Source organism: Ipomoea nil, unplaced genomic scaffold, assembly GCF_001879475.1.
Source record: "Ipomoea nil cultivar Tokyo-kokei standard unplaced genomic scaffold, Asagao_1.1 scaffold2735, whole genome shotgun sequence".
NCBI classification, from domain to species: Eukaryota; Viridiplantae; Streptophyta; class Magnoliopsida; order Solanales; family Convolvulaceae; genus Ipomoea; species Ipomoea nil.
In genome coordinates this window covers 211,480-238,963 of record NW_017619163.1, presented here as the reverse complement: position 1 = coordinate 238,963, position 27,484 = coordinate 211,480, and the positions used below count along the sequence as shown (strand labels likewise).

Here is a 27,484-nt window from a genome sequence, read left to right as displayed (position 1 = left end):
GAGGGATGTGGTGGTGGCGGTGAAGTCTTTGGGTCGAGTAGAACCACGGAGGTGGTGGAGAAGAGTATGGCTTCCCGCTCTTCCTTCGGCGTTGCATGTGTCTTGTATGGCAAAAGCTTGTAATCGCATTGGTGCCACGCAGATTGTGGGCTTCAAGAGCCGCATGTCAGAAATGGGCATTTGGAACCCAGGGCACAGCAAATGTAGTCTCATTGTGCTACATGTGATCATCCTTCTTTTTGGATGCGCAAACAGAATCCAGAATGGTGAAGTTGCAATAAGCAGAGAGGATAAACTAATAAGCAGAGCGGTGCAGCAGTTGGGGTGTTGGCCTAGCAGTCTTAGCACCTGGGTTTGAAACCTCCTCAATTTCCAAAATACCATAAATTTTTCTTTATGCCTTCGCAAAGTTTTTAACCTTGGCGCCGATTAATCGGCGCCTTGCAACACTGGTTTCAACCTTATCAGCACGTATATATACTTAGACCAAACGACGCCGTATAGAACTAAGCGTACATGAACCCTAACATATCTCGGATATTCAGACCGGTCGGATGCGTTTTTTGACCCCCCTCCACCCGAACCATATTAACCGAAGCCGTTTCCTATGACGGATCGGTTTATGCTTTATGGGTTCGGTTCGCTTTGGGTATGCGTAGGCGGATTCGGATCGGGCGGGTTGATCGGGTTTCTCGATTTTTGCACACCCCTACCGGCTGCAAAGAGAGAGCGTGAACGTATAGGGAGATCATACCGAGGAATATTCCCGATCAAAAATTTAATATTTGGACTATATTTCAACAACAAATTATTGTGTAGACCATGAATGTAATATACATTTTTTAATATATTAAAAGTACATTATTTGTATAATGAATGTACATTATTTGATATATATAAAAAATCATGTATTTTCAAATAATGTATTTTATGTATATAAATAATGTACTTTTAATATATTAAAAATATATACTTTTTATTCATGATTTACACAAATGTGGGCAAATTATATTATGCACCGCGGTGCATAATCAATTATGCACCGCGCGTCTTTTTTTTTTTTAAAATGAAAATTAACAGTGTTTGTTTCCGCCGTTTCACACCCTTTTGCAAAAAGTAACTCTGTTATTCACTGTCATTTTATACACTGCAGTTTCAGTTGAACACAACTACAGTTTTATTTCGATATACCTATAGTTTCATTCGATATTTATAGACTCAAATATGTGAAAATGTTATTTAATTTTATTTTATATACACTATAGTTTCATTAAAACACAACTACATGATCATTTTGATATAATTACAGCTTCATTGTACAATATACACTCAAATATGTGAAATGTTATTCAGTTTCAGTTTATATACACTGCAGTTTCATTTCACTATAACTACAGTATCATTTTGATATAACTGCAGTGTCGGTTTGAATATACTATAGTGTCAGTTGGTGTCTAATACACCAAACAAGCGGACTCCGTTAACTCTAACGGCGAGCCGTTTCTTTATTTAAAGAAACGGCGTCGTTTTTGACCGCGGTGCACATGCACCGCGGTCTATAATATAACGACTGCAAATGTGTGGACAATGGTCCATGGAATAATAATTGTATTTTAACTTGTTAATAGTATTTTTTTTATTATTAATTAGGAAGTAAATAATAAAAAAGAAAAAGAAAATTATAAATGATCAGCTTTAACGTACGTAGAAAAGTCAAAAGAAGAAAGAGAACCGGCGTGAAGGCAAAGGCGAGCTCCGGAGAAGTGGACGGCCGTGACTCCTCCGACCCCCGTTTTGTACTCTTCCTCGGTGCCGTGTTTTCGCTCAAACCCTTTTTTGTCCATTTCTACCTCTTTCTCGCTCCGTGAACGCCACTCCCCTGGCTTCTAGCTCGCCGTCGCACTACTTTTCACTTCCAATACTTCACGGTAACAACTCTTCTGCTTTTACTCAACTTCTTCAATTCCTTTCTCCTCTATTTATAGTTTCAATTCGCAGCTGCATACTTTGATTTGCTGCCCTTCTTCGTCTACCTGTAATGATCTTTTGCTTCGATTTTTTTTTTTTTTTTTTTTCTGGTACATAAAACGGGATGATTGATGAACTACCTGGGTTTATGAATTGATTATCTGCATAATAACTGTTTGCTATTTTGTGCTTGTGAAAATTCCTTTTAATTTCATGAATTTTTTTTCCTTGATTATGTAATAACTTATTATTTCTTTGTTTTATCAGTAAAGAAGGGGAATGGATAAAGATATTAAACCGGCCACATCGGTGCCTCCTTTTGATTACGAGCTTTATGAAGGAGATCCCGACCATCTTACAACTGTTGTCGCGACCCCTGCTCTGCCCAGTCCGTATATCGACCCTGTTTCACTAAAGCTGAAACACAGGATTGGGCGTGGATACTTTGGGGATGTTTGGTTAGCTACACATCATCATACAGGTGCTGATTTTGATGAGTATCATGAAGTGGCTGTGAAGATGTTGTATCCTATAAGTGAACATCATGTGAAGCACTTTACCAGTAAGTTTGAGGAGGTTTGGATGAATTTGAAGTCCAAACAAGTGCAAGGTGTTTGTTGGTTGCATGGTATGTCTGTTATATCGGGAAAGGTGAATTCCTCATCTGAAATTGTACTTGGCTTATAAAAGTTTCAAGTTTTCTTGTTGATACCTATTTTTATACTTGATTTACCTACTGTTTCTTGATAGCTCTGCATAGCGATGAAATTCTATGAGTGGTCGATAGGAGACCAAATTGCCCGACTAAAAGGAGGAAAGCTTCCTTTATCTGATGTTTTGAGGTGATGGCATATATTATTGTTCATAGAGATAAAAGTTTTCATGGTGGAAGTTGATATATGCTGACGGAATACTAATGCCTTACAGATATGGGATCGAATTGGCTAAAGGGATCCAAGAGATGCACTCAATGGATATCCTTGTTCTGAACCTTAAGCCAACTAATTTCCTTTTGAATGAACGCGATCAAGCTTTCCTTGGTGATTTTGGGATCCCGTATTTACTTCTTGGTTTTAAACTACCTGATTCAGATTTGGCTTTCAGACTTGGAACCCCAAACTACATGGCTCCTGAACAATGGCAACCTGAAGTAAGAGGTCCAATAAGCTATGAGACTGATGCTTGGGGATTTGGGTGCAGCATTGTTGAGATGTTAACTGGTGTTCAGCCTTGGTTTGGGAAATCTGTTGAAGAAATATTTCAATCAGTTGTGATAAATCAAGAAAAGCCACAGCTTCCAAATGGTCTCCCACCTGCACTTGAGAGTGTTCTCTGTGGCTGTTTTGAATATGATCTTCGCAATCGACCTTTGATGCTGGATATTCTGCAAGCATTTGAAAGGTCTCATACTCCCATCCATTTCCCTTTCTTCCCTGGAATTCCTATAAGAATAGCATGATTTTATGTTTCAGTTGAATATCTTTGTCTGCTCTAATGAAATCAATCCTCTATCTAGATAGATGCTGCAGCTTAACTTTGTAGCTTACCATAGTGAATATGTTGGATGAACCGCATACCTTAGTTGAAAGTTTATCCTCTCAACTTATGTGGCATATGCTTATCTTGATTAGAATTGGAATTCTTTTGTAGCAGTACCATTTACCTGAGAAGCTACATAATAAGAAGATTAAGATGGACACTGTCACAGATTGTTAAATAGTTAACTGGTCTACTCTAAGTAGTATATGTTTGATGATTACAGAGTATTATGTGTGTGTTATGTAGTATGCTACTACTGAAAATTCTGCACGTGCATCTCAGGGGTGTGTTGTTTTTATTTGGGTGGGGGGAGTTTTACACTATGTGTTACAAATTTTTTCCTGGGCATATGATGTGAAAAATCTGAATTTTGTATGTTGTTTTTTGCGAAAAAAACATTCTAGTTTCAGAAAATGAGATGTGCAATCTATTTAGTTTTCCTGGAAAGTTGTGTAAAGTGCTTTAACTCAAATTTGCAGTTCCAAGAATGCTGTTTACAGTGAAGGTGAGTGGATTGGCCCAGCGAGCACCCTGCTTGTAGAAAAACCGAATAGCAGTGGGTATACCACTTGGTTCCTCTTAAAGGATCATCTTCAAGTGGGTGATACTGTCCGCTCAAGAAAGGGATGCAACTCATGCAAGCCTCAAAATATGGCTGTAATGGAAGGAAGTATAGTTGGTCTAGAGAAGGACACCGATCGAGATGGATTTGTCCTGGTGCGGCTCCCCACTTTGGGAAGCCCTTTAAGGGTAAGTGTATCAACTCTAGAGAGGGTCACAGATGGGTTGGCTGCTGGCGATTGGGTACACATGAACAAGGAAAATAAGCAGCACTCAGCGGTGGGTATTCTGCACTCCATACAGCGAGATGGTATTGCTACTGTTGGTTTTCTAGGTTTAGAAACATTGTGGAAAGGACGCGCTTCAGAGCTCCAAATGGCAGAGCCACTTAGTGTGGGGCAGTTTGTTAAATTGAGAGAAAGCGTGCTAGCTCCACGTTTTGACTGGCCTCAGAAAGGTGGAGGGGCATGGGCTACCGGGAAAATATCACAGATACTTCCCAACGGTTGCCTTCTCGTTGGGTTTCCAGGCAGATTTGTGCTTGGAAATAAACCAAACATCTTCTTGGCCGATCCAAACGAAGTGGAGGTTGTCTCTTTCGATACATGCCCTGGTCTCCTGGAAAAATACCAGCATGTCGAGGATTTCCACTGGGCTGTCCGACCATTAGCAATCACATTCAGCTTATTCATGACAGTGAAGCTCGGTATCTTTGTCGGAAAGAATATCAGCGCAAAGCTGAAGAAGAGCAACAAGAAGAAACAGGTTCCCAGCGATGGCCGCCCTCGAGATGCTGAGGGGGGTGGAAATTCGCCATGGCTTCCACCACCAGTGGCAAACATCCTCTTTAAAGATGGAACTGTTGCTGCTAGGTAACATGTACGGTCGTTCCCAAGATTGTATAAATTTTTAGATGAATCCATGTATCCAGCTGCAGAAAGTGCTTAACTTTCTGGTCTGAAAATTATAGAATGAATAGTTACTTTCAACAACTTTAGTCCCTGCCACAATATGTTCTGTTCTTTTGCGATGACCCTCAAATCTCCGACTCAGTAATCACATTAAATTCCGACTAATTTAGAATCCGTCAACTTTACAGGACCCAGATTGCCAAACCAATTCCTCTATATATATTTCCTTTATATTTCTCTCAAAAGGTTGAATTCTCAATTCCAAGGGCTCTTACACCCCGATCCAACAGAATATGAGTTGGCTCAGCAGACAGAGCCAAAGCCCACTATTGATGTCTTCTTCCCACAGTGCCTATATATACTGTTACCACAATATGTTCTGTTCTTTTGCCATGACCCTCGAATCTCCGAATCAGTAATCACATTAAACTCCGATTAATATAGAATCGAGCTATTACCGTCAACTTTACAGTACCCAGACTGCCAAACCAGTTCCTCTATATATACTGTTAGTTCATAATTACAGTTACCATAGAGAGACAAAAGCAAGAAAACTGAAGAATGAAGAGGTGTAAGATTTTCTCCTCTTCTTCTTCTTCTTCTTCTTCTTCTTCTTCTTTCTTCTAATTATTAATTTATTAATTATTATTATTATTATTATTATTACTTTCTTCTGTTTTCAAATTTCCAAAAGTCTTTTCTCAGAAAATGTATACGCATTCTTCCAGGAATTTCAAGAACAAAGGAAAAGCAGTGGAATATGAATCCGATAAAACCGAAGAAGAAGAAGAAGAAGACGGGTTGAGTCAGATTGCAGAGGCGCCGGTGACTTGCATGACAATCCAGAAACGACAAACCTACAAAAGACGTAAGAATTTACTCTGTTTCTTTAACCATGGATTGAGTAGATTCTGTGTTCAAGAAAATTCATGGTTCTTGGGGGGATTTTCTTTTGGTGGGTTATCAGGCGAAGAGTTTTCCGGCGAGCAATGGAGGAATGAGCAGATGAGCAGAGCAGAGAGGCTGGAGAAGCAACTGAAGACGAGATGGGCGGTTGAAGAACTGATTGAAGAGCAACTGAACCGCTTCCACGCGCAATACAATCAGGCCATGATCCCAACCAGGCTCAAGGACATCGCGCACCTCTTCACGCCGAAATGGGCGCCGCCGCAGGAACTAGCGTCGGCGCTGTCATGGTACGGCGATTGGCGGCCGTCCACTATCCCGGGCCTCCTCCACTCCCTCATCAATTCCTCGTCTTCGTTTTCCGCCGACTCCGACAGGGCCAAAACTGTTATGTCGCAGCTGATCAACGAGCTGCGCGTGGAGGAGGCCGTGATCGACGAGGAAATGGCAGAGATCCAAGCAAACTGCATCTTCCATCTCCCTTTCGGGATAACAAAGAAGAAGAAGAAGAAGAAGAAGAAGAAGAAGAAGAAGAAGAAAGATGGAGAAGAAGCATTAGCCTGTGTTTACACCGAGTTTCGGAAGGTTCATCAGGTACTGACTAAGGCACAAAATCTGAGGTTGAAAGCCATGGACATGGCGGTCAAGAAGGTGCTAAGCCCAACAGATGCTGCAGAATTCTTAGTTGCGTTTGCCAAGATTCAAGATTTGATCCACCAACACGCTATCAACATGAAGCTGACAAATGGCCCAGTTTCTCTACCCACCAAGTAACAGATTGATCAGATAACCTCAGAATCAAACATTATTTCAGAAAATTTTGTACAGACTTGAGATGTATATAATGTCTACTGTTGTTTTGTTTTAGAGCTTTGTTGAACACAGACTTGAGAGTGTTAGAACAGATGAAAAGAAACTCCCTTTCCACTTCTTAGCTTGTTGATGCATGCTAAAGGGCAGAAAATTAAAATAGAAAATGGGTTTTCTGAAGGATGCCTTCAAAGTCCCCGATCGCTATCCGAATGTGTATTTTGAGTGAAGTTTGCCTTGTGATTGTCAAAGAACCATAAAAGGGTAAACCATGTACATTGATAAGCTAAAATCAAAAAGGTTAATAAACAAATTTCACCAAAACCTTATAATTACCAATTAACTGTATTACTAACTTGGCTAACATCAACTGCTGCACAAAATCTTGCATGAGGACTTCCATATTTTACATCATTGCTAAAAAATTTACAATTTTCACTATTCTAACCTAGTCAAAATTCTAACTTTTCTAGTATAAAATAGTCTTTTCAACTATTTTGAGATTCAAATATTCTTTATCATTAATAGGTGTCATGGGACTCGGGAGCCCTTTTTGTTGGGAAAGCTTTGCCCGGGGGAGGGGTGACAGTAAAAAATGGTGGCCCACGAAGTTAAAGGGGTGTGAAAGGAAGTAAAATATTAACAAATTAAAGGTCAACTAATAGGGTTCAAACCAGTGACCTCCAGCATAACAACATGTTAAGATCGTTGGCATCCGGTAGCGGGGGACACGTGTTTGGCCATCCCCTACTTGGGAGGGATATAGCGGTAGTGGGGGACACGTATATGGCCATCCCCGACTTGGGATATAGCGGTAGTGGGGGACACGTGTATGTCCTTCTGATCCCCTACTTGGGATATAGTGGTAGTGGGGGACACGTGTTGTAACAACCCAAAATTTTATTTTATAAATCCGGTATTAAGAAATTTCAAAATAGCCATTTTCACTCCATTAAAAATTTTCGCGATTAATTGGTGTTTGAATAAATTATTTTCGTCACATTTTAAAATTAATTTGACACCAAAATTTATTCTATTCGAAATTTCCTAAATTTTCGGGTACTTCGCATACCAAGATTTAAATCGAGAAATTTATTTGAGTGAGACCGGGAGAATTCAAAAAGACTTTAGACAAGGGTTCATCTAAATAACTTTTTGAGAAAATTCATTTTCAACCCCAAAGTATTCAAAGTTAGCATTTCTAGCCTTTGGGCCATGGAGTATAGTGAACCACTAGCCTCCACCTTTGTCTGATGCTTTAATTGAGAGCCAATAAGATTGTTCCTCTCATCAACCATTCATAAGAAGATCTTCTAGGGTTTTGGACCCTATAAAACTCACCTCTTCCATCCTTAATTTCCTGATCTTCCCTACCTAGCAGCTCAGCAAGAAGTGAAGAAACCAAAGGAAAACACATGGTGTCTAGATGGTGATTGGTTTGGTGTTGAGTAGAATGGAGGCTAAGGTTCACACAAGGAAGAAGAACAAGAAGAAGATGCAACAAGAGGTATAACCCCATGGATTCCTTCTTAAATTTGGCTTTGTGAAGCCTTATTAATGAGTAGAAATGAGTAGAAACTATGAGATTTTGTTGTGTTTATGCTTAGAAGTGATCTAGTAATTGTTTATGAGTTGTTGAGAATGTTTTGGACTTGTTTTGCAGATGAGAAAGCTTTCTGGTGCACACACAGTGTGCACCAGATCAGACTAACGACCCTAGCCGCGGCCCATCAGGAGGGCCGCCAGCTAGAGCCGTGGTTGCACGGGACTAGGGCACGACCCTAGAGGAGGGCCGCCGCCTAGTCCCGATGGAGTAGCGGGGTACATGGGGCGGACCATGAGGAGTCCTGCCCCAGGTCACTGACTTTGATTCTGAGAAGAATTTGTGCAGTGGCCGGACCCTTGTGGCTCAGCTACGTGTCGTTTCGGGCCGAGTGTTACGGGCCCTTGTGGCTCGGCTCTTCCGGACTGTCTCGACGCACGTTTTGGCTTTGATTTCGTTGAATTTGGATTAAAAACGAGTATGTTATGAAGGTTTTATTGAAGAATTGCTACACAAAGTATATATTTGCTAGTTTACTATGTATGAGGAATTATTTGACTATGTGATCTGATGATGTTTTTATTGAGTAAAGAAGCATGATCATTTGAGAATATGATTTATTATGAAAGCATGACTAGATTGTGATATTTGATCAATGAGAAATGAAGCATATTTTGTTGATAGAATGTATAGAATTTGCTATGTTGTAAACCGAGCATGACATTATATTCATAAGTGTTTCATGTTATTTTATACATGGTTTAGAAGCATGTTATAGAGCATTTTGACATTTCGCATGTGTCATATTTCAAAAATGCATAAGGGGCCAACGTGAGCCCAAGAATACTTTCAAAAACCATAAGCATGTGGTATATCATTCTTTGATGCATTGAGAAGTAGTAGAGTTGTTGGATGCATGAGATTGATGCATGAGAGATATATTTATGTATTATCTATATCGGTGAGGTTTTGGAGGATACCGTTTGGACTATGTCCTCTCGGGAGATATTTATGGACATTGCGGTCCCAGTATATGTAACACGGCGTATTCCCACGTTACGAGGTTGGAAACTGCCCGCCAGGCATGGAATCCTGGTTAGGGGGTGTGCACACTAATAGTTCGCTACCTGATTCCACAGAGATAAAACCACGAGATTGGTTCAGTAGACGGTAGGAGATATTGGGTCGGATTTATGCCGTTCCCGATGGGGTAATTCACACATCGGTAAACCCTAAGCCGTCTACGAGTAAAAGAAAGAAGAGAGTCAAAAGAGACTCAAGAAAAAGAAAGCGAGTCAAAAGAGACTCAAGAGAAAGAAAGTGAGTCAAGAGAGACTCAAGAGAAAGAAAGCGAGTCAAGAGTGACTCAAAAGTAAGAAAGAGACCTCCACAGAAAGTACTCTATTTTTATAATGAGTGAATGAGTGTGTATATATATATATATATATATATATATATATATATATATATATATATATATATATATATATATATATATATATAGTATTACACGAGATTGCATATGAGTATGAGTATATTATTGCACGAGATTGCATATGAGTATGAGTATATTATTACATGAGATTGCATATGAGTATGAGTATATTATTGTACGAGATTGCATATGAGTATGAGTATATTGTTGCACGAGATTGCATATGAGTATGTTTATAGTATTGCACGAGATTTCATATGTTTATAGTACTGCACCAGATTGCATATGAGTATGATGTATAAGTATTGCACGAGATTGCATATGAGTATGTTTATAGTATTGCACGAGATTGCATAAGAGTATGAGTATATTGTTGCACGAGATTGCATATGAGTATGTTTATAGTATTGCACGAGATTGCATATGAGTATGACTATAGTATTGCACGAGATTGGATATGATTACAGCTTTGCACAATGTTGCACATGAGTATGATTATAGCATTGCACAAGATTGCATTTGAGTAAAGTATCGCATGAGAGTACATAACGAGAATGTTGATTTATAATCGTTTTGTTGTATCAGAAGTCTTGTTTATCGAATTATGAGATGATAATATGAAAGCAAGAGAATACCTATTATATGGTTTAATAGCATGATCCTATCTGTAAGCATGAATTGTTTGTTAAGTTATTCGAGAAGTTTATATGCTGATAATTTAAGTGATCAGTCTTATATATATATGAGCATGCCAGCTGATATAATAGGGTGCAAGCATCTAGAAAGTATGTGTTAGATCTAAAGATGATTTGAGATGAGTTTATTGTTTATAAGAAATCTAATGTTTTCAAAGTAAATGTTAGAATGCTTTACAGGGTTGAGTGTGCTTATACTTAGCTTCGTGCTAACATGTGTTTTCCTATTTGTCAATGTGTTCTTGCAAAACCCCTTTCAGGTGGGCCCAACAATGAGAAGAGATCGAGTTAGATTAGTCTCTTAGTTTGAGATGTCTAAACTCTAGTTTTATTGATGATCATGTTAAGGAAAGACCTCTAAGTTGAAGTCTTAAGGATCATGATACAAATTGGTATCAGAGCGGTACGAATCACGGGAGACTTAGGAAGTTTGACCCTTAAGATTGAGTATAGAAACTCTAAGTAAAAGTCCTAGGAAGGACAAGTTAAGGAAAGACCTCTAAGTTGAAGTCTTAAGAAGGACAAGTTAAGATGAGAACTCTAAGTGAAATCCTAGGAAGGATAAGAATAGGGAAAGAACCCTAAGTTATGGAAATGGAGGTGAGAAAGACTCTAAGTTCAATGACTAAGTATGAGAATCAGAGTTAAGAGAAACTCTAAGTATCAATTAGGAACGCAGTGAGGTTGTGAGTTCCCTTGCGTTTGCCTATCTGTTTATGTGCTTTATCAATGTGTTTAAAGTGTTTTTGCTTATCTTTTGAAAGTAAAGTAGAGAAGTTAAAAGTGAGAAGTTGAAAGAGAAAAACCAAGAGTTCCAATGTTGAAAGTGAAAAGCTAGAAGTTGAGACTTTGAAAGTTAAAGTTTGAAAGTGAAAGTTTTGTAAATGTTGCTAATGTGAAGAGTATAAGAGCTTCTACTTGATTCTTGTTTATGTGCCTTACTTGTTGTAAGCCTTGCTTAAAGAATAGAGAAGTTAAAAGTAGTTAATTCCTAAGTATCTTGTTGTGCTCATTGTGTCAAACTTCCATTCCAAATCCCTTGTTGTTAATGGCATGATAATTCTTGAAATTTTATCATCGAGTTTGAGCTTATGCTTCTGGAAATTTTCTCGTAGCTTAATATTGATCCCTGAGTCATTCTGACTACTTTCAGTTTGCTTTCAATATCTATCGAAGTTATCTAATGTCTGGAGTTGAGTATGAGAAGTTGTTTTGTTTGAGTTGAGTCTTGAATCATTGCTAATGTCCATTCTTGACATTCCACGATTTATTGTTGAATCGGTATCTAGCATGCTTATAGATTCTTTCTAAGTATTCTTGTGGGTTTTTGTTGACTTGCAATGCTACTATAATTGAATCTTGAAATTAGTAAGATCTTGTTGAAAGCCTTATTCTTGAAATCTCATTGTATTGATTTGAGCTTATTATCCTTGAATCCATATTGTTGGAATCCATTGAGTTGTTGAGGCAAGATCTAATTGTTGTCGTTATGCCATTGGAATCCGTATTTATTGAGTTATTTCTATGAGCTTATCTCTGATAAGTATTCTTGAAAGTGTTTTGCTCTTAAGGAGCTATTGTATTGGCTATGTATCCTTTTTGTACACTCGGATCAAGTTGCCATAGTATTGAGATCGTCCAGTGTGACATCCTTTCCTTGTTATTGAGCTATTGAGCTATAGATTCTAGATCATCTCTCTTTTATACCTCCATTTGGAATCCACTAACGTTGATCTATTGTTTTGAGATTAAATCCCTATTGCATCTTCATTTGGAATCCGTTAGTATTAAATTATTTCATTGAGATTATTCGTTGTTGTGTCCTTCTCTTGGAATTCGATCCCCAGCTTTCGTTTCACAAGACTTTGTTGAATCTTGGAAAATCTTGGCGTTGATAAGCAAAACTTGGGTTGTAACCCGTAGTACTCTTGAGTTTCAAGTTTAGAAACCTCTTACTTTCTTCTTCTGTGGAGTCAATTTCCTTCAAATCAAGTGTACACCTATTTGGTGGATTCAAGTTTGTTTGATAAGAAGTTTCTTTGCCCAGTCTTGTTATCATCCTTGAAAAGTGAAAGTTGAAAGTCAATAATCGAAAGTTGAAAGTTGAAAGTTTAAAATTTAAAAGTTATGTGAAAGTTGATAATGTGATAAGTATAAGAGTTATGCTTATATCTTGTTTGTGTGCTTTGCTTGTGTGATATTTGCTGTTGAGAAAAGAAAGTTAGAAGTGAGTAGATCTTTTGTTGCGAAGAAGCAAAGTAGTAGCGTGCATATCTAGACAATCGAAGAACGTGATGAAGAGTTTACTCCACGTGCAGTTTGGAGTTAGTTGTAGCTGTCCTTGCTTGAAAAGAGAGGCATCCTCGCACGTGCAGCATCGTCTGCAAGACCTAAGCAAACCCCAAAAGTTGAAGAGAATCTTCGTGCAACTGGAGACAAATATGAAGGAAAAGAAGCAACGGGAGCTTAAAGACGAAGGTTTAAAGGTTCTCAATCGTGAAGAAAAGACAAGTGTGAATGCTGATGCAACCAGAAGGAAACAAATTACGCCAAGTGGATGCTTTCGAGATCAATGGTGAAGGAACCTTCAAAGATCAAACTTGAAGACTAAAGGTTAAACCAAAGAGTAAGAGTTAAACCCGGGAAATAAAAGACTTGGAACTTAGGATTGGGTTACACAAATAGAAGGCAGTACCATCTACCTTTAAGAAGATAAGAAGGAGATGAGCTAGGAGTTGTGAACTCCAAAGGTGTGAAAGTCTAAGACGATGGATGGTAACTTTGGGCTATGAAAGATATAAAGATAGTAAGAAGCGTTGTCAGTAAGTTGTGGGTCCCCATGAGGTGTGAAGAAGTTAAGGAAATAACTAAGCAAAAAGGGACAAGTAAAAGAATGTAAATTTTAAGGAGGATAAGTTATGTGAGAACTTAAAGAAGAATGTTGGTAATGAGAATGAAACAAAAAGCAGTTGAACTTATGATAGAATGATTGGGTAATTGAAGGAATGAGATTGGCAGAAGTAAATCTAAACGATTAGCACAATCGTTTAACTTTCTTGAAGAAGAATGAGACTTTGCATCGAAGGACTTCTGAAAGGATGAACGTGGCAAAGGCAAGGAAGAAAGTAACGTTAAGAGTTTCGTATAAAAGCGATGGTAAATATTAGTAAGAAGGGGAATAATCAAGTCGGAGTTTATCGAACTATAATAAGTTTTGGAAAAGACTTAGCAAAAGAGACTTATAAGTTGGCACTGATGACTAACGTAGACAAAGATTTAAAGTGTAGAGGGGTGTATGATTGTATTTCTCGTGTGGGGAATCCCTTGAGGTAGAGAATGTGAACAAGGCTAGCAAGAGATAAGTAACAAGTTGAGAAAAGTAACAAGGATAGTTAAGTAGTATCAAGAAGTTTTATAACGAAGTGCTTGGTAAAGGGATAAGTTATACCATGGAATTAGTAAGGAAGCCGTAAAGGAATACACCGAACCAGATTGAAAGAGAATTGCTACATTTTGGTCTACAATAAAGAGAACTAAGAGTGAGTTGGATCACATTACGTGGTCAGGAGGGTTGATATATCCTTAAGATGAGTACCCATGTATGGTATGAAAGAAGGACTACGACATTATGTCTAGTATAATAATAGAAATCGAATGATGAACTTGAGAAGTGAAAGCGGTAATGAAGGTTGATTTTGTTTGCTATCAATAGTTAAAGGATTAAGTAAACGATGAGGAAGTGATGACGTCAAATGAAAGGATCGAGGTAGTTGAAGTTTATCAACTACGATCAGAGTGAACGTAGTAGTGTTATGAGAATTAGATCTCATTACGTGTAACCTATCCTTGAGGGGTGAGCACAGTAAAAAGTATGTAAGAAAGTATATAGTAGTTCAAGCAAGAGAGGTTGAGATCGATTTTAGTTCGAACTTTGTGGGTATCTGACCCTAGTAAAGACGAGCAAGATGCTACTGAATAAGAAAGAAAAGTGTTTGTGAAACACTCTCAGTTTTCATGAGAGAAAACGTAGAAGTTCAAATGTGGAGACCAAAGAAGTGGTAAGAACGATAAGAATAAGAGAAGTAACAAAGAAACTTTGAGTTAGTGAATTCTAGCAGTTAGATTAAGATTAACGCCTAAGTTGCTTCAATGCCTGTTTGGAACTCAGAGATTCCATTTCTTCTTAGTATTCCAAGAGAAATTTCTAAGACAATTCTTGAGATTCTTACCATCTTTTCGAAAGCTTCCGTTTTGAGAAAATCGATCCGTTCCTTCTATGTTTCGGGACGGAACTTCTTTTAAGGGATTAGAGTGTAACAACACAAAATTTTATTTTATAAATCCAGTATTAAGAAATTTCAAAATAGCCATTTTCACTCCATTAAAAATTTCCGCGATTAATTGGTGTTTGAATAAATTATTTTCGTCACATTTTAAAATTAATTCGATACCAAAATTTATTCTATTCGAAATTTCCTAAATTTTCGGGTACTTCGCATACCAAGATTTCAATCGAGAAATTTATCTGAGTGAGACCGGGAGAATTCAAAAAGACTTTAGACAAGGGTTCATCTAAATAACTTTTTGAGAAAATTCATTTTCAACCCCAAAGTATTCAAAGTTAGCATTTCTAGCCTTTGGGCCATGGAGTATGGTGAACCACTAGCCTCCACCTTTGTCTAATTCTTTAATTGAGAGCCAATAAGATTGTTCCTCTCATCAACCAATCATAAAAAGATCTTCTAGGGTTTTGGACCCTATAAAACTCACATCTTCCATCCTTAATTTCCTGATCTTCCCTACCTAGCAGCTCAGCAAGAAACCAAAGCAAAACACATGGTGTCTAGATGGTGATTGGTTTGGTGTTTAGTAGAATGGAGGCTGAGGTTCACACAAGGAAGGAGAACAAGAAGAAGATGCAACAAGAGGTATAACCCCATGGATTCCTTTTTAAATTTGGCTCTGTGAAGCCTTATTATTGAGTAGAAATGAGTAGAAACTATGAGATTTTGTTGTGTTTATGCTTAGAAGTGATCTAGTAATTGTTTATGAGTTGTTGAGAATGTTTTGGACTTGTTTTGCAGATGAGAAAGCTTTCTGGTGCACACACAGTGTGCACCAGATCAGACTAACGGCCCTAGCCGCGGCTCATCAGGAGGGCCGCCGGCTAGAGCCGTGGTTGCACGGGACTAGGGCACGGCCCTAGAGGAGGGCCGCCGCCTAGTCCCGGTGGAGTAGCGGGGTACATGGGGCGGACCATGAGGAGTCCTGCCCCAGGTCACTGACTTTGATTCTGAGAAGAACCTGTGCAGTGGCCGGGCCCTTGTGGCTCAGCTACGTGTCGTTTCAGGCCGAGTGTTACGGGCCCTTGTGGCTCGGCTCTTCGGGACCGTCTTGACGCACGTTTTGGCTTTGATTTCGTTGAATTTGGATTAAAAACGGGTATGTTATGAAGGTTTTATTGAAGAATTGCTACAGAGAGTATATATTTGCTAGTTTACTGTGTATGAAGAATTATTTGACTATGTGATCTGATGATGTTTTTATTGAGTAAAGAAGCATGATCATTTGAGAATATGATTTATTATGAATGAATGACTAGATTGTGATATTTGATCAATGAGAAATGAATCATATTTTGTTGATAGAATGTATAGAATTTGCTATGTTGTAAACCGAGCATGACATTATATTCATAAGTGTTTCATGTTATTTTATACATGGTTTAGAAGCATGTTATAGAGCATTTTGACATTTTGCATGTGTCATATTTCAAAAATGCATAAGGGGCCAACGTGAGCCCAAGAATACTTTCAAAAACCATAAGCATGTGGTATATCATTCTTTGATGCATTGAGAAGTAGTAGAGATGTTGGAGGCATTACTTATACGGAGTGCGTTGTAAAATCTTCATGGACCACAAGAGCCTTAAGTACATTTTCACGCAAAAGGACCTTAACATGCGTCAAAGACGTTGGCTTGAACTCATCAAGGACTATGATTTGTATATTCAGTATCACGAGGGAAAGGCAAACATAGTAGCCGACGCACTGAGCAGGAAATCCAAGCATTCCATCAGCTCTATCTGGGTGGATGCCGATGAGTTGTGTAAGGAAATGCAGAAGTTGAACTTGGAGGTGGTGGAACAAGGCGAGGTAGAAGATGAGGTCTGTTTGTTCAATTTGAGGATCGTACTTAAAGGACGAGCAAATGAAGGATGCCGGTCTAGCAAGATTGAAGAGTGAACTGGTCGGGGGAAGAAGGGATCTTTTGATCTATCCAAAGATGGGGGTTTGAGATACAAAGGATGTTTGGTGTGTACCCGTGTCGTGTGATCGTCTGAAACGACAAATCCTAGAAGAAGGTCACATCACACCTTATTCGGTACACCCTGGGGGTGACAAACTATACAAGGACGTGAAGAAGCTCTATTGGTGGCCCAACATGAAGAAAGAGATAGCTGAATTCGTGAGTCGGTGTTTGAATTGCCAAAAGGTCAAAGCTGAACGATATAGGTCCAAGGGTTTGGTGCAACAGTTAGAAGTACCCCAAGGAAAGTGGGACTCCATTTCTATGGATTTTGTTGGTGGCTTACCCGTGACCCATACAGGCAAGGACAAGATTTGGGTGATTGTGGATCGCTTAACTAAGACAGCTCGGCTCATCGCCATGAAGGAAATGTGGACAATGACACAGTTGGCTCGAGCGTACGTGAGCCAGGTGGTGAAGTACCACGGAGTACCCCGGGATATTGTCTCCGACCGAGATCCTAGGTTCCTATCTCAATTCTGGAAGTTTTTGCAAGCTGCTTTGGGAACGAAGTTGAACCTGAGCACTGCCTTTCACCCAGCCACAGATTGACAAACCGAGAGAATCATCCAGACGATCGAAGATATGCTAAGAGCGTGCATGTTGGACTTCCAAGGCTCATGGGAGGAGCACTTGGACCTGATTGAGTTCTCCTACAATAACAGCTACCATGCAAGCATAAAAATGGCACCTTACGAAGCGCTCTATGGTCAGAAATGCCGAAGTCCGTTATGTTGGGAGAATTTGGTCAACCCGGTGATGTTGGGATCGCAATATTTGCATGATACTGTGGAGAAAATCAAGTATATCCAAGGGAGAATGAAAATGGCACAGGATCGGCAAAAGTCCTATGCGGATTTAGGAAGGAAGCAAGTAGAGTTCACAGTTGGGGACAAGGTTTGGTTGAAGGTTTCTCCCACCTGGGGAGTAATATGGTTCGGAAAGAAGGGCAAGCTAAGTCCCCGGTTTATTGGTCCCTATGAGATTCTCGAGAGGATTGGGAACCTGGCCTATCGTCTGGCTCTGCCAATGGAGTTGGAGAGGGTACATAATGTTTTCCATGTGTCCCAGTTGAAGAAATATGTGCACGATCCATCGCATGTGATTCCACCGGAAGTTGTACCGCTTGATGGTACCATGTCATACAAAGAAAGATCGCTTCGGATCTTGGATTTCAAAACCAGGGAGACTCGCAGGAAGTCGGTGAAGATGGTAAAGGTGTGGTGGTCGCATCATGGTGTAGAAGAAGCAACCTGGGAGTTGGAGTCGGCTATGAGAGAGTGTTACCCGAAGTTGTTCACCTCAGGTACTTTGTGCTACCTTCCTTGTTGAGTAGTTGTGGGGCTGGGAGTAGTATAGTTGTGGTGTTAGTGTTTGTGTTGCTTGAGAAAATTTCTTTTGTGACCTTATGAAACCTTGCGTTTTCTTGATTCTTGAAAATTTTACACCTTTTGGATCCTTGAAGTCTTGTTTGATGGTATTCTTATTCCTTTTTTTGTCACATTGTGATTCGTTGTTATCCGTTTGTTTGAACTTGTCGTGCCCAAGCTTCGGGGACGAAGCTTCTTGTTAGGGGGAGAGGATGTGACACCCCGTAAATCCAAACTCTAATCAAGGATTAATTAGAGAATTAATCCTAGTCTCTTTGTTAATTTATTCATAAAAATCCTGAAATTCAATAGTCGAGGGACTAGATTTTGACTAGTCACTTAAGTCAAGGGGTTGTACCTTGTGCTTCTTGAGTTATGCCCTTGTTTACTTGTCTTTCCAACAATAGTAAGGGTAGGGATGTCTTTCTACCTAAGGTTTGTGGTTCAAGCTAACCTAGCAACACTCTTTCATTTCATTCACCCTACAATCTAAACACAAAAATCTCTAGCCTCCCTCTAAAAAGGTGTAGCTTCTTCTCCAAGCTAGGATTTGAGCATCCAAGTCTTGCAAGTTTGGCTTCCAAGATTCCTACTTTCTTCATCTTGAGCATAGGGGAGGGTAAGATCATTGGTCTTTTGGTGTTTTTAACCTCCTTTTAGGTGTCTTTTTCTAAAGATAGAATCTTTGCTGTCTTTTGGTTTGTGTATGAAGTTGGTGTGGAAGAGGAGCTTTAGGAAAGACTTTCTAAGGGTGAAAAGAGGAAGTTATTAGGCTACAAAGGTAACCCATGCTTTACAAAACCTATTTTCTTACTTATATGATGATTTCTTGGCTTCTACTTGTGATTCTTTTGTTGATTTGTGAGATTTGATGCATTGTCTTGTGGTGATGCATGTTTAGAGCTTGTTCTTAGGGTTCTTGAATGCCATTGCTTGGCTATTTCTTGGGTTCAAGTCATATTGTTGTTTTGTGTGAGATTTTGGGTGGCTTGGACTTGTTGTTGAAAATCCCCGAAGGGAATTGTTGGTGTACAGGAGTGTACCCGCGGGCGGAACGGCGGGCAGAGGCCTACCCGCCGCCCCACTCGTGGGGAACCGGTGGCTCGTGGGTTATGTACCTGCGGGTGGAGGTCCACCCATGGCCCCACCCGCGTGGAACGTTGTTGGATGATGGCGGGGATTTGTTCCCCGTGATTCTTTTGACTCGGTATTGATGTTTTGACCTCCCGATGTTGTTTTATTGGGCTATTTGTGAGTCTTCTTGATGTTTTGTATGTCTAGAACGGTATGTTAGGAATCCATGTAGGATTTGGTGTCTTGAATCGTGCTAACTGCTAAGGGTCCAACCTTGTGATTCGTTGGGCTAATTGTGAGTCTTGAATGTTCTTTGGAACTACTTTTGGTTTGCCCGTTTGATAAACATGCTAGTTTGATGTTGAAATGCTAGTATGTGTGGTTTGTTCCTTCGTATTGAGATTGCCAACTTGTGTTGACAATTATTTGGTGTTGGATTGGAATCCTTTGTTGTTGAGTATGGTCTCATGTCTTTATTGTGATCTCTTGGTTGATTCCTATGATGTGAACGTATGTAATTCGTTGTACCCCTTTTGATTGATACTTGATTAAGGTTATTGTTGAGCCTTGATCTTCTTGGTAATGATGATGACCTTGTGTGACTATGATTGAGATTGGTGGTTTGTTACTTGAGCTTTGCTCACGAGATTGGCGATTTTGTGATGTGATATTTAATGGTACCCTCGTGTACTGAGAGATCGGTGGTGAATAGGAGTGTCGGCGGGGGGCGACGGCCCTCGGAGGCAAAAGGTTGGACTCAGAAGTACAGGGTGGCACTAGGAAGTAAAGGTTGGAACCGAAATAAGGTCGGGGGTAGCCATAAGGTTGGAACAGGGCATAAGGTTGGAACTATGATACTTGTGACATGTAGTTGTCACTGTGGCATGTAGTTGCCAATGTGTGAATGTGAACTCTTTGCTTATGAGCATGTCTTGATGTATTCTACTTTGTGATCAGTAGAATGCATCCTGAGTTGTTTATCTTTCATGTTTGATGTCTTGTCGTGTTGTGAGGATGGTAATTCCTCTTTCTTTTGAGAGTGTTTGATGAGTCTTTGAAGTTGACTTCTCTCTTGAGTTTTGAACTGATATATACTGTATTCCGTTTCAAAATGGTTTTGATACATACTTATCTATATATGCTATGTAACGCGTATTGATGGGTTACCAGTAATATTCGCTGACCGGGTGTTATCCCCATGTTATGTTTTCCTTGTTCTACAGGTTTTGAGTAGAGGTTTGAGAGCGCTAGACGTGGATCGATAGATAGCTTAGCTACCTTGTCTAGACGTTTTGTTTTGATGGCCTGTGAGCCTGTTTAGCGGTCTGTGTGCCTAGATACTTTATGACTTGTTTAAATTGATTAGTTTTTCCCGCCTGTGCACCTATGTCTGAGATAGGTGTGGCATAACATACCCTGATTTTATATAGCTTCCGTTGCATTATGTCTTGATGATTAGATGTTTGCTTTTGCATTTAAGTTTTAAAATTGTGGTAAAAGTCGGGGGTGTTACAAAAAGGCACTATGTATTTTCTTGAGAATAAGTTTAAAATTTGTACCGATTTGCATTATACCAATGCTAAATATGAGTTTTGAATTTCCTCAAGTTGGGAAAAAAATTGTGAAGTTGGAATAACTTTGAATGTTAAAGTTATACACGTGGAATTCACCTTGTTGGAGTTTATGCAGACAGATTATTCTCTAATAAATGCCAACTTGTATATATTCTTTGCATATGAGATTAATTTCTCTTAAGAATATTATGTGAAATTTGTGATTATGTTGGTCAACATGAAGTAGCATGGAAGCAACATTATCTCTTTGGCTTACGAGAAATAAACATTTGTACATATGATCTAAATCTTAGTTGAGAAAAGTATTTGTAATTGCCGCACTGTGAGGGTAATTAGCTCCTTATACTTTCACCAAAAGTTTCTCTGTGGTACTGAGAATAACGATAAAAGAGAATGTTTCATGTTAAGCATGAAAATCTCAAGGGATTATTTACGAGTAAACAAAGTACTCGTCAAAGTGTATGTAAGTTTGATCAAGAGGATCAACTTACTTGAAGGCTAATTATGATAATTAGTCGTTGAGTTATTGATGGAATTACTTATAACCCAAGAGGTTATGAATTCATGGTAGATCCCCACTTTTGAGGTCAAACGAAGCCATGGGAAGAGTCACAAAGTAATGCACTAGTTGGTCATTTCTATAATGAGTGTACTTGTGAAGTTGAACTACAGCTCTTAATGAATTCATAGCCTTATGAAACGGGTGGTCCTATTGAGACGGACCTAATTAATTCACCGCTTAACACTTGAGCATAAATTGCTCTTAATGATTTATACCCAATTTGGGTAGTCTATTTTGAGATGGACCTAACGAAATCACTGACTTGAGTGAAAAGGGTGTTAACCGCCTTTTATGAAAGATAATGGAGTATCCCAAGAAGTAGAGTTGTTAAGAAATATGTTCATCAACATGCAGTTGTGGGGTGTCCAACACCTTCACAACATATACATTGTGATTCACAAAATGTCGTTTGCGTTGCAAAGAATAGTGTCTATGATAGAAAGAGAAGACACATAAGGGTCAGACATCAATCTAAATGGCAGATGATGGCTAAAGATTAATCACAATGGAGTTTGTGAGGTCTGAGAGATCCTCTCACAAAAGGTCTAAACTGAAAAAACCATCCTTGAAATATCAAAGGAGATGGGGTTAAGACCAGTGAGGTAAAGAAGTCATAACAGATAACACTTTTGCGGTCACACTACTACAAAAAAGGACTTTAATGTTAATTTTTTTACCTCATTTAACGTCGGTTTTCGACCGACGTCTAGGTAGCAAACTCGTAAATAATGAGATACGACGTCGGTTGAAAAAACCGACGTCGTATAATTTTTAAATTTTTAATATTAACATACGACGTCGGTTATTAAGAAATAACCGACGTCGTAACTATTTCAAAATTATTTTTAATTAAGAAACGACGTCAGTTTTTAAACAAAATCGACGTCGTATATTTAAAAAACAAAATAAATTCGCATAAGACGACGGTTTTGTTAAAAAAACCGACGTCTTATGTTAACTTTAAAAATAAAAAAAATAAACGTCAGTTATTTATAAATAACCGACGTCGTTTATTTTTTAATTTTTTTTTTTTTACGATTTTCCACCCAATTAATCCTATACACCTTTTACAATTTACAACATATTTCTTAACCTGTCAAGCAATTTGATATTCAAAATCTCACAATGAATCAAAACTAATAAATCTTATAATTAATTCAAAAGCAACTCATACCATCAACTAAACAAGTTAAATTTATGATAATTCTACAATTGATAATAATAATATAATAATAATAATAATTTCAAACTTAAATTATCAACATCAACTAAACTTCAAGAATTGCTTTTACAATTCATCAAAAATATTACACCATACATCTCTAACTTCATCAATCTCTTGTTGAGTGTTAATTCTACACTACAATTGATAATAATAATAATTTCAAACTTAAATTATCAACATCAACTAAACTTCAAGAATTGCTCTAAACCATTCATCAATAAAATACTTACACTACATCTTTAACTTCATCAATCTCTTGTTGAGTGTAGGGCAAACATCCTTGTCTCTCTAAATGCTACAAAATTGAAAAAAAAAAAAAAAATTAAGTAATAAATAAACTAGTATTGAATTTCGCCATATAAGAGCTCCACATAAGAAGACAGAATCTTTTACAAGATAAAATACAATTAAGTTGGTATAGGCTTCACTATGAAGAAAGAACTTTGAAAATAGCTTATAGACTAACATTTCAAAGCCTTGTGGATTGGTATACATTCCAGCCTTGTTTTGCAAAGCCTATGATTATGGATTGCAATTATATTTTATGATTATAGATATACATTTCAAACACCCTAGTACCTTCCTTGCTTAACACAAGACTAAAATTTGAACACAAATACGGAGTATAAGTTAATGTGGCTCAGTTCCCTTACAATTCCATGGCAATATGGCATTTACTTATTCCACATAGAAAAAGCAATACTATATAGTTTCCACATTCTAATACATTGAGTCCACATGGCACTCACTAATCTAAAAGGAACTCATAGGAGAATAGCTCAAATACACTCGGCTAAAGGACACTAAACATACAATACTGCATAACTGTATACAACTAAACACACATAAAAGACTGACAATATGCACTAAAGAAACTTCACTCATAACATGCACCAGCAACTCTCCCAAGCCTATGGTGAATGAGGTGGCTTGAAACTAAAGAGCTTGGACTAGTACACAAGGCTTGAACTTATGACTTAACGGCCGAGTAGGTGAGTACTGTCCACCGTTTTAGGTAATTAAGTGCAACCTTCTTAAGGTGTGCTGTCATTAAAATGTTTGACAGTTGACACATCTGAAAAGAATACAATTATACAGATTACAATGTTTACTGAGCAGTCACCAAAGTGATTAGGGCAATTTGCTAGTAATTGTTGACTAGTTCATTAAGAAGCAATCCATTAGTCATCAAGTTGTTATAGTTCTATTCATCATTCTAAATGAGGTTGCAGTAATTTTCAATACCTAGAAGACACAATGGCTTGTGGAACAGTTCTGCAGTAACTTACTCAAAGAATACATTCTATTTTAAATAGCAAGTTATTTAGTAGGGGTGGAGTTGCAGGGTGCAATTTAGTAAATTCTACACAAGTTAAAATTTATTTTAAATGCTTCCAAAATATGTTAAATAGGGTCTCTCATTCTTTGGGATCTTTAAGAAACAAACAGAAGACATTTCAAAGAGTAGAGAAGCAAACATAAGAGGCCAGGTTTGCTTCAAGAGTTTTTAGATATCCTTTTTTTTCAGCAATAATATTCATCCAGTCATTGTAGACCTCTTCATTGGATCGTTCCTTGTTTACACTAGAATGACTTGTCAAATGAAATAACAAGAGTAATTTGCATTACCACTCAAGAAAAGTATTTTACCTCTCATAGCAAAGAATAGCTTTGACATTCTCTTAGGTAAACCTCTCCATGGGACTGCAATAGCTTCCTGTGAAAAATAAACAAGCAATTGCCATATGAATAGAAAACCAACAACTCTGAAGAATCATACTTCCACCTAGTGGTACAATATAAAAGCAAAGGTTAAAGAAAAGAGTGTTAATTAAACCTTCAGAAAGTGATACCTCAAAACTTGGATAGTTCAGTTGGCAATCACTCATTTCTTCAGACTTTTTCTGTCAAAGGAGAAAATTGACAGCTTATAAAGAGGTTTAGGTGTTATCTAGAAATACCAATAATTAAAAATTAAAGTTAGCAACTAGGTCAAAGGGGATATAATAAAAAGAGATAAGCTCATTTCTAACCTTAGAATAGGTGTAGCTCTGCAAATCAATGAAAATCTCACCACAAGAATCTCTAACATCCACGGCGTTAAAAGCAATGCGCTTTGACAACTTTCGACACTTTGCATTTACAGATTTCTGTGGAGGAATTGCAGAAAGAATATGAAAATCATTTTTAAAAAGTGACAGAATTTCATATTCAATGGGTAAATGTAAATGTATAAAGAATACCTTAGTTGAAAGAGAGCAGTGGCTGATAACAACAGCGTCAAACTTATCAAAGAAATCAGCATCAGAGGTAAATTATAATTATTCAACTTCCTCATCTATATTTTAACTTTATCAATTATAATTATTCAACTTTCTCCATTTTCCTCACATGGCACCAAAAACCTACACTCCAGGCTGATTAATATCACGAGAAAAATCCATCCGCACAAAAATTCATATCAATCTCCTTGCCAATTGCAAACACCGGTAAATTAAAGCAAGCTCACGAAGGAAAATCAAAAGCACATTAATTCATAACATTCACAATAACACATAAAATTCAAAATATAAACAGAATAACATTCACAAATATAAAATTTCGAAATATATACAATAATAATTTAAAAAGTTTCAAAATATAACAACAAATTCGAAAAAAAATTATAAATTTCAAAAAATATATAAGAAAAATTCGAAATATAAAATAAAAATATATATTACGTACCGTAGCGTCCGGCGATGCGACGTCCGGCGACCAGGTGCGGCGAGGCGACGTCCGTTGAAGCTTCTGCGGCGACGCGACGCGACAGCTGAGGGCGGCTGGCGACGACGAAGTCAAAAGGGGCGACGACTAGCTGTTGCGGCAGCTGGCGACGACGACCTTGAAGTGGGCGACGACGGTGGTGACGAGAAGGAGGGGCTGGAGCAGTGGCAACGTTGGCGGTGTGGTGCGCTGAAGAAGAAGAGAAATTATTTTGTTCGAATAGACTTATATCTAGGGCTAAATTAAAAATACTAAGTCGGCTATAAAGGAGCCGACGTCATATACTTAATAATTTATTTATTTATTTTTTAAAATAAAGGTTATGGCGTCGGTATTCTATAAGGCCGACGTCATAACCTTAATAAAAATAAAAAAATAAAAATTGTATACTATACGACGTCGGCTAGTTAATTAACCGACGTCGGCTAGTTAATTAGCCGACGTCCTATAGTATATTTATTTTTATTTTTTTTATTTTAAATACATACAACGTCGGTTGTCTCAAAAACCCGATGTTGTATGTATTTTAAAAAAAAAATTATTTTAAATTTTTAACGTCGGTTTTTTAAAAAACCGACGTTAAATTGACGACGTTATAAGTGTTTTCTGTAGTAGTGTCAAACGAAATCATGAAAAGACTTACACCATATTTATGTCTTTAACCACTCTATAGACTTTAAAGGTGGTCAATATTGAGATAGACTTGACAGAGTCGAAAGTCTATAATGAGATAGACTTGACAAACATAAAAGTCTATAATGTAATAAGACTTGTCAGAATTAAAAGTCTATGTTGAGATAGACTTTGACAGGGTGAAGGTCTATATTGAGATAGACATAACAGACTTGAATACTAAGAGTATTCATAAGGAGTCAAAGAGTTTGACTTCGTAGAACCTGCATTTTAGAGTTGGTGTGTGCATTTTATCTAACCAGTGAGTTCAAGATTCATATCACTCACGGGAAGAAAATTACTCAGTGTCACTACGTGTCAGTTCAAGTTCTCAAACACCGACATTAAGATCAACTCGTTTGTATTGCTCAGACATTATTTCTTTATATCCTTCTTTAAGAATGTCTAGGGGATTGTTGGGAAATCATTCTATAAAGAAAGGATTGTCCACAATAATTCTTGGTCATGAATTGTTAGGGAGGTTGTTAATAAACTCCCACCTTTTTTTCTCATGATTGTGGTTATCCTCTATTTTAATATTTGTGGTTTCATAATAATTAGTTTAGTTGTGGCTAATATCTAGAGGTTAGTTGGAGCCAACTAGTCTAGTATATAAACCCCATTACATTTCAATGAAGACACACCAAAAAACCTTCTTCCTCTCCTTTGTCTGCTTCCCTAAGTCTGAGCAATAGTTAGGTTCGGCTATGTTTAAGCGGTGTGAGCTTAGCGTGGTTATTCTGTGTTGCCTGTTAAAAGCGTATCGATTTATCTCGACTGCACCGCCACTGGGCAAATAATGCTTTTAAGGCAGTGTTATATAACACGGCACAGATTCTCTTACAATCATACACCTGTATTTGTCCTTGTTTCCTAAAAGGTTGCCAACCTCCGCGTTAACGTTGCTTATATTTTCCATGGAAAATTAGTATGACAATTTTGCCATCACCCTACTTTATTAATTACTCTTATTATATTATTATATTATTATTGTTGTGTAGGGTTATATTTGTCATTATATTCATCATTATTCCTTACCATTCCAAATCCAACTAAACAATGGAATTCATATTTCCATTAATTTCTTTTCCATGCACCAACGAAACAATGAAATCTATTTTCTTGAAATTTATTTTCTATGAAATTTCAATTCTATTTTTCTTCAAATAATTTTCAGCGAACCAAATAAGCTGTATAAAAGACTTAATGCCGACTTTTTAGGAAATAATAAAATCATTTACTGTGGACATTAATGAAATCAATCAGTATTGTATGGACCATGGTCCACACAAGTTGTATGAACCATATTTTATCTACTGTAAAATAATGTATATTCAATACAAAAATATGTATATTCAGTACAAAAATAATGTACATTATATTCAGGGGATGTACATTATTTTTGTTCTGAGTGTACATTATATTGTATAATGTACATTCAATACAAAAATAATATGCATTTACTATATTAAAAATATACTTTTTATTATGGTTCACATAACATTGTGTGGACCATGGTCCACAGAATAATTTGCCTAATGAAATTAAGTGAATGCAGAAACGA

General features: G+C 37.8%; 3 protein-coding genes across 5 annotated transcripts; 2 read left to right on the top strand and 1 right to left on the bottom strand.

The window, feature by feature from the left end:
• Positions 1-1,696: 1,696 nt before the first annotated feature.
• LOC109156561 (E3 ubiquitin-protein ligase KEG-like) lies at positions 1,697-5,013 on the top strand. Of its 2 annotated transcripts, none has more exons than XM_019304408.1 (5): positions 1,697-1,928; positions 2,236-2,619; positions 2,719-2,810; positions 2,896-3,369; positions 3,987-5,013. In XM_019304408.1, the coding sequence occupies exons 2-5, from the start codon at positions 2,248-2,250 to the stop codon at positions 4,942-4,944; spliced, it is 1,896 nt and encodes a 631-aa protein (XP_019159953.1). In that variant the 5' UTR covers positions 1,697-1,928; positions 2,236-2,247; the 3' UTR covers positions 4,945-5,013. The 2 variants fall into 2 exon arrangements, with proteins under 2 accessions (XP_019159953.1, XP_019159955.1); XM_019304410.1 differs by lacking the exon at positions 1,697-1,928 and adding an exon at positions 2,015-2,035.
• Positions 5,014-5,426: 413 nt separating this feature from the next.
• LOC109156562 lies at positions 5,427-6,842 on the top strand. Of its 2 annotated transcripts, none has more exons than XM_019304412.1 (3): positions 5,427-5,548; positions 5,708-5,847; positions 5,947-6,842. In XM_019304412.1, exons 1-3 carry the CDS (start codon positions 5,541-5,543, stop codon positions 6,657-6,659), a joined length of 861 nt encoding a protein of 286 aa, XP_019159957.1. In that variant the 5' UTR covers positions 5,427-5,540; the 3' UTR covers positions 6,660-6,842. The 2 variants fall into 2 exon arrangements, with proteins under 2 accessions (XP_019159957.1, XP_019159956.1); XM_019304411.1 differs by having other exon boundaries at positions 5,427-5,563; positions 5,625-5,847.
• A 15,785-nt stretch (positions 6,843-22,627) lies between these two features.
• LOC109156511 (SUMO-activating enzyme subunit 1A-like) lies at positions 22,628-24,926 on the bottom strand. The gene is made up of 5 exons (XM_019304364.1): positions 24,892-24,926; positions 24,516-24,747; positions 24,336-24,386; positions 24,133-24,199; positions 22,628-22,777 (listed from the first exon to the last, which is right to left on the bottom strand). Exons 1-5 carry the CDS (start codon positions 24,924-24,926, stop codon positions 22,731-22,733), a joined length of 432 nt encoding a protein of 143 aa, XP_019159909.1. The 3' UTR covers positions 22,628-22,730.
• Between the last annotated feature and the right edge of the window lie 2,558 nt (positions 24,927-27,484).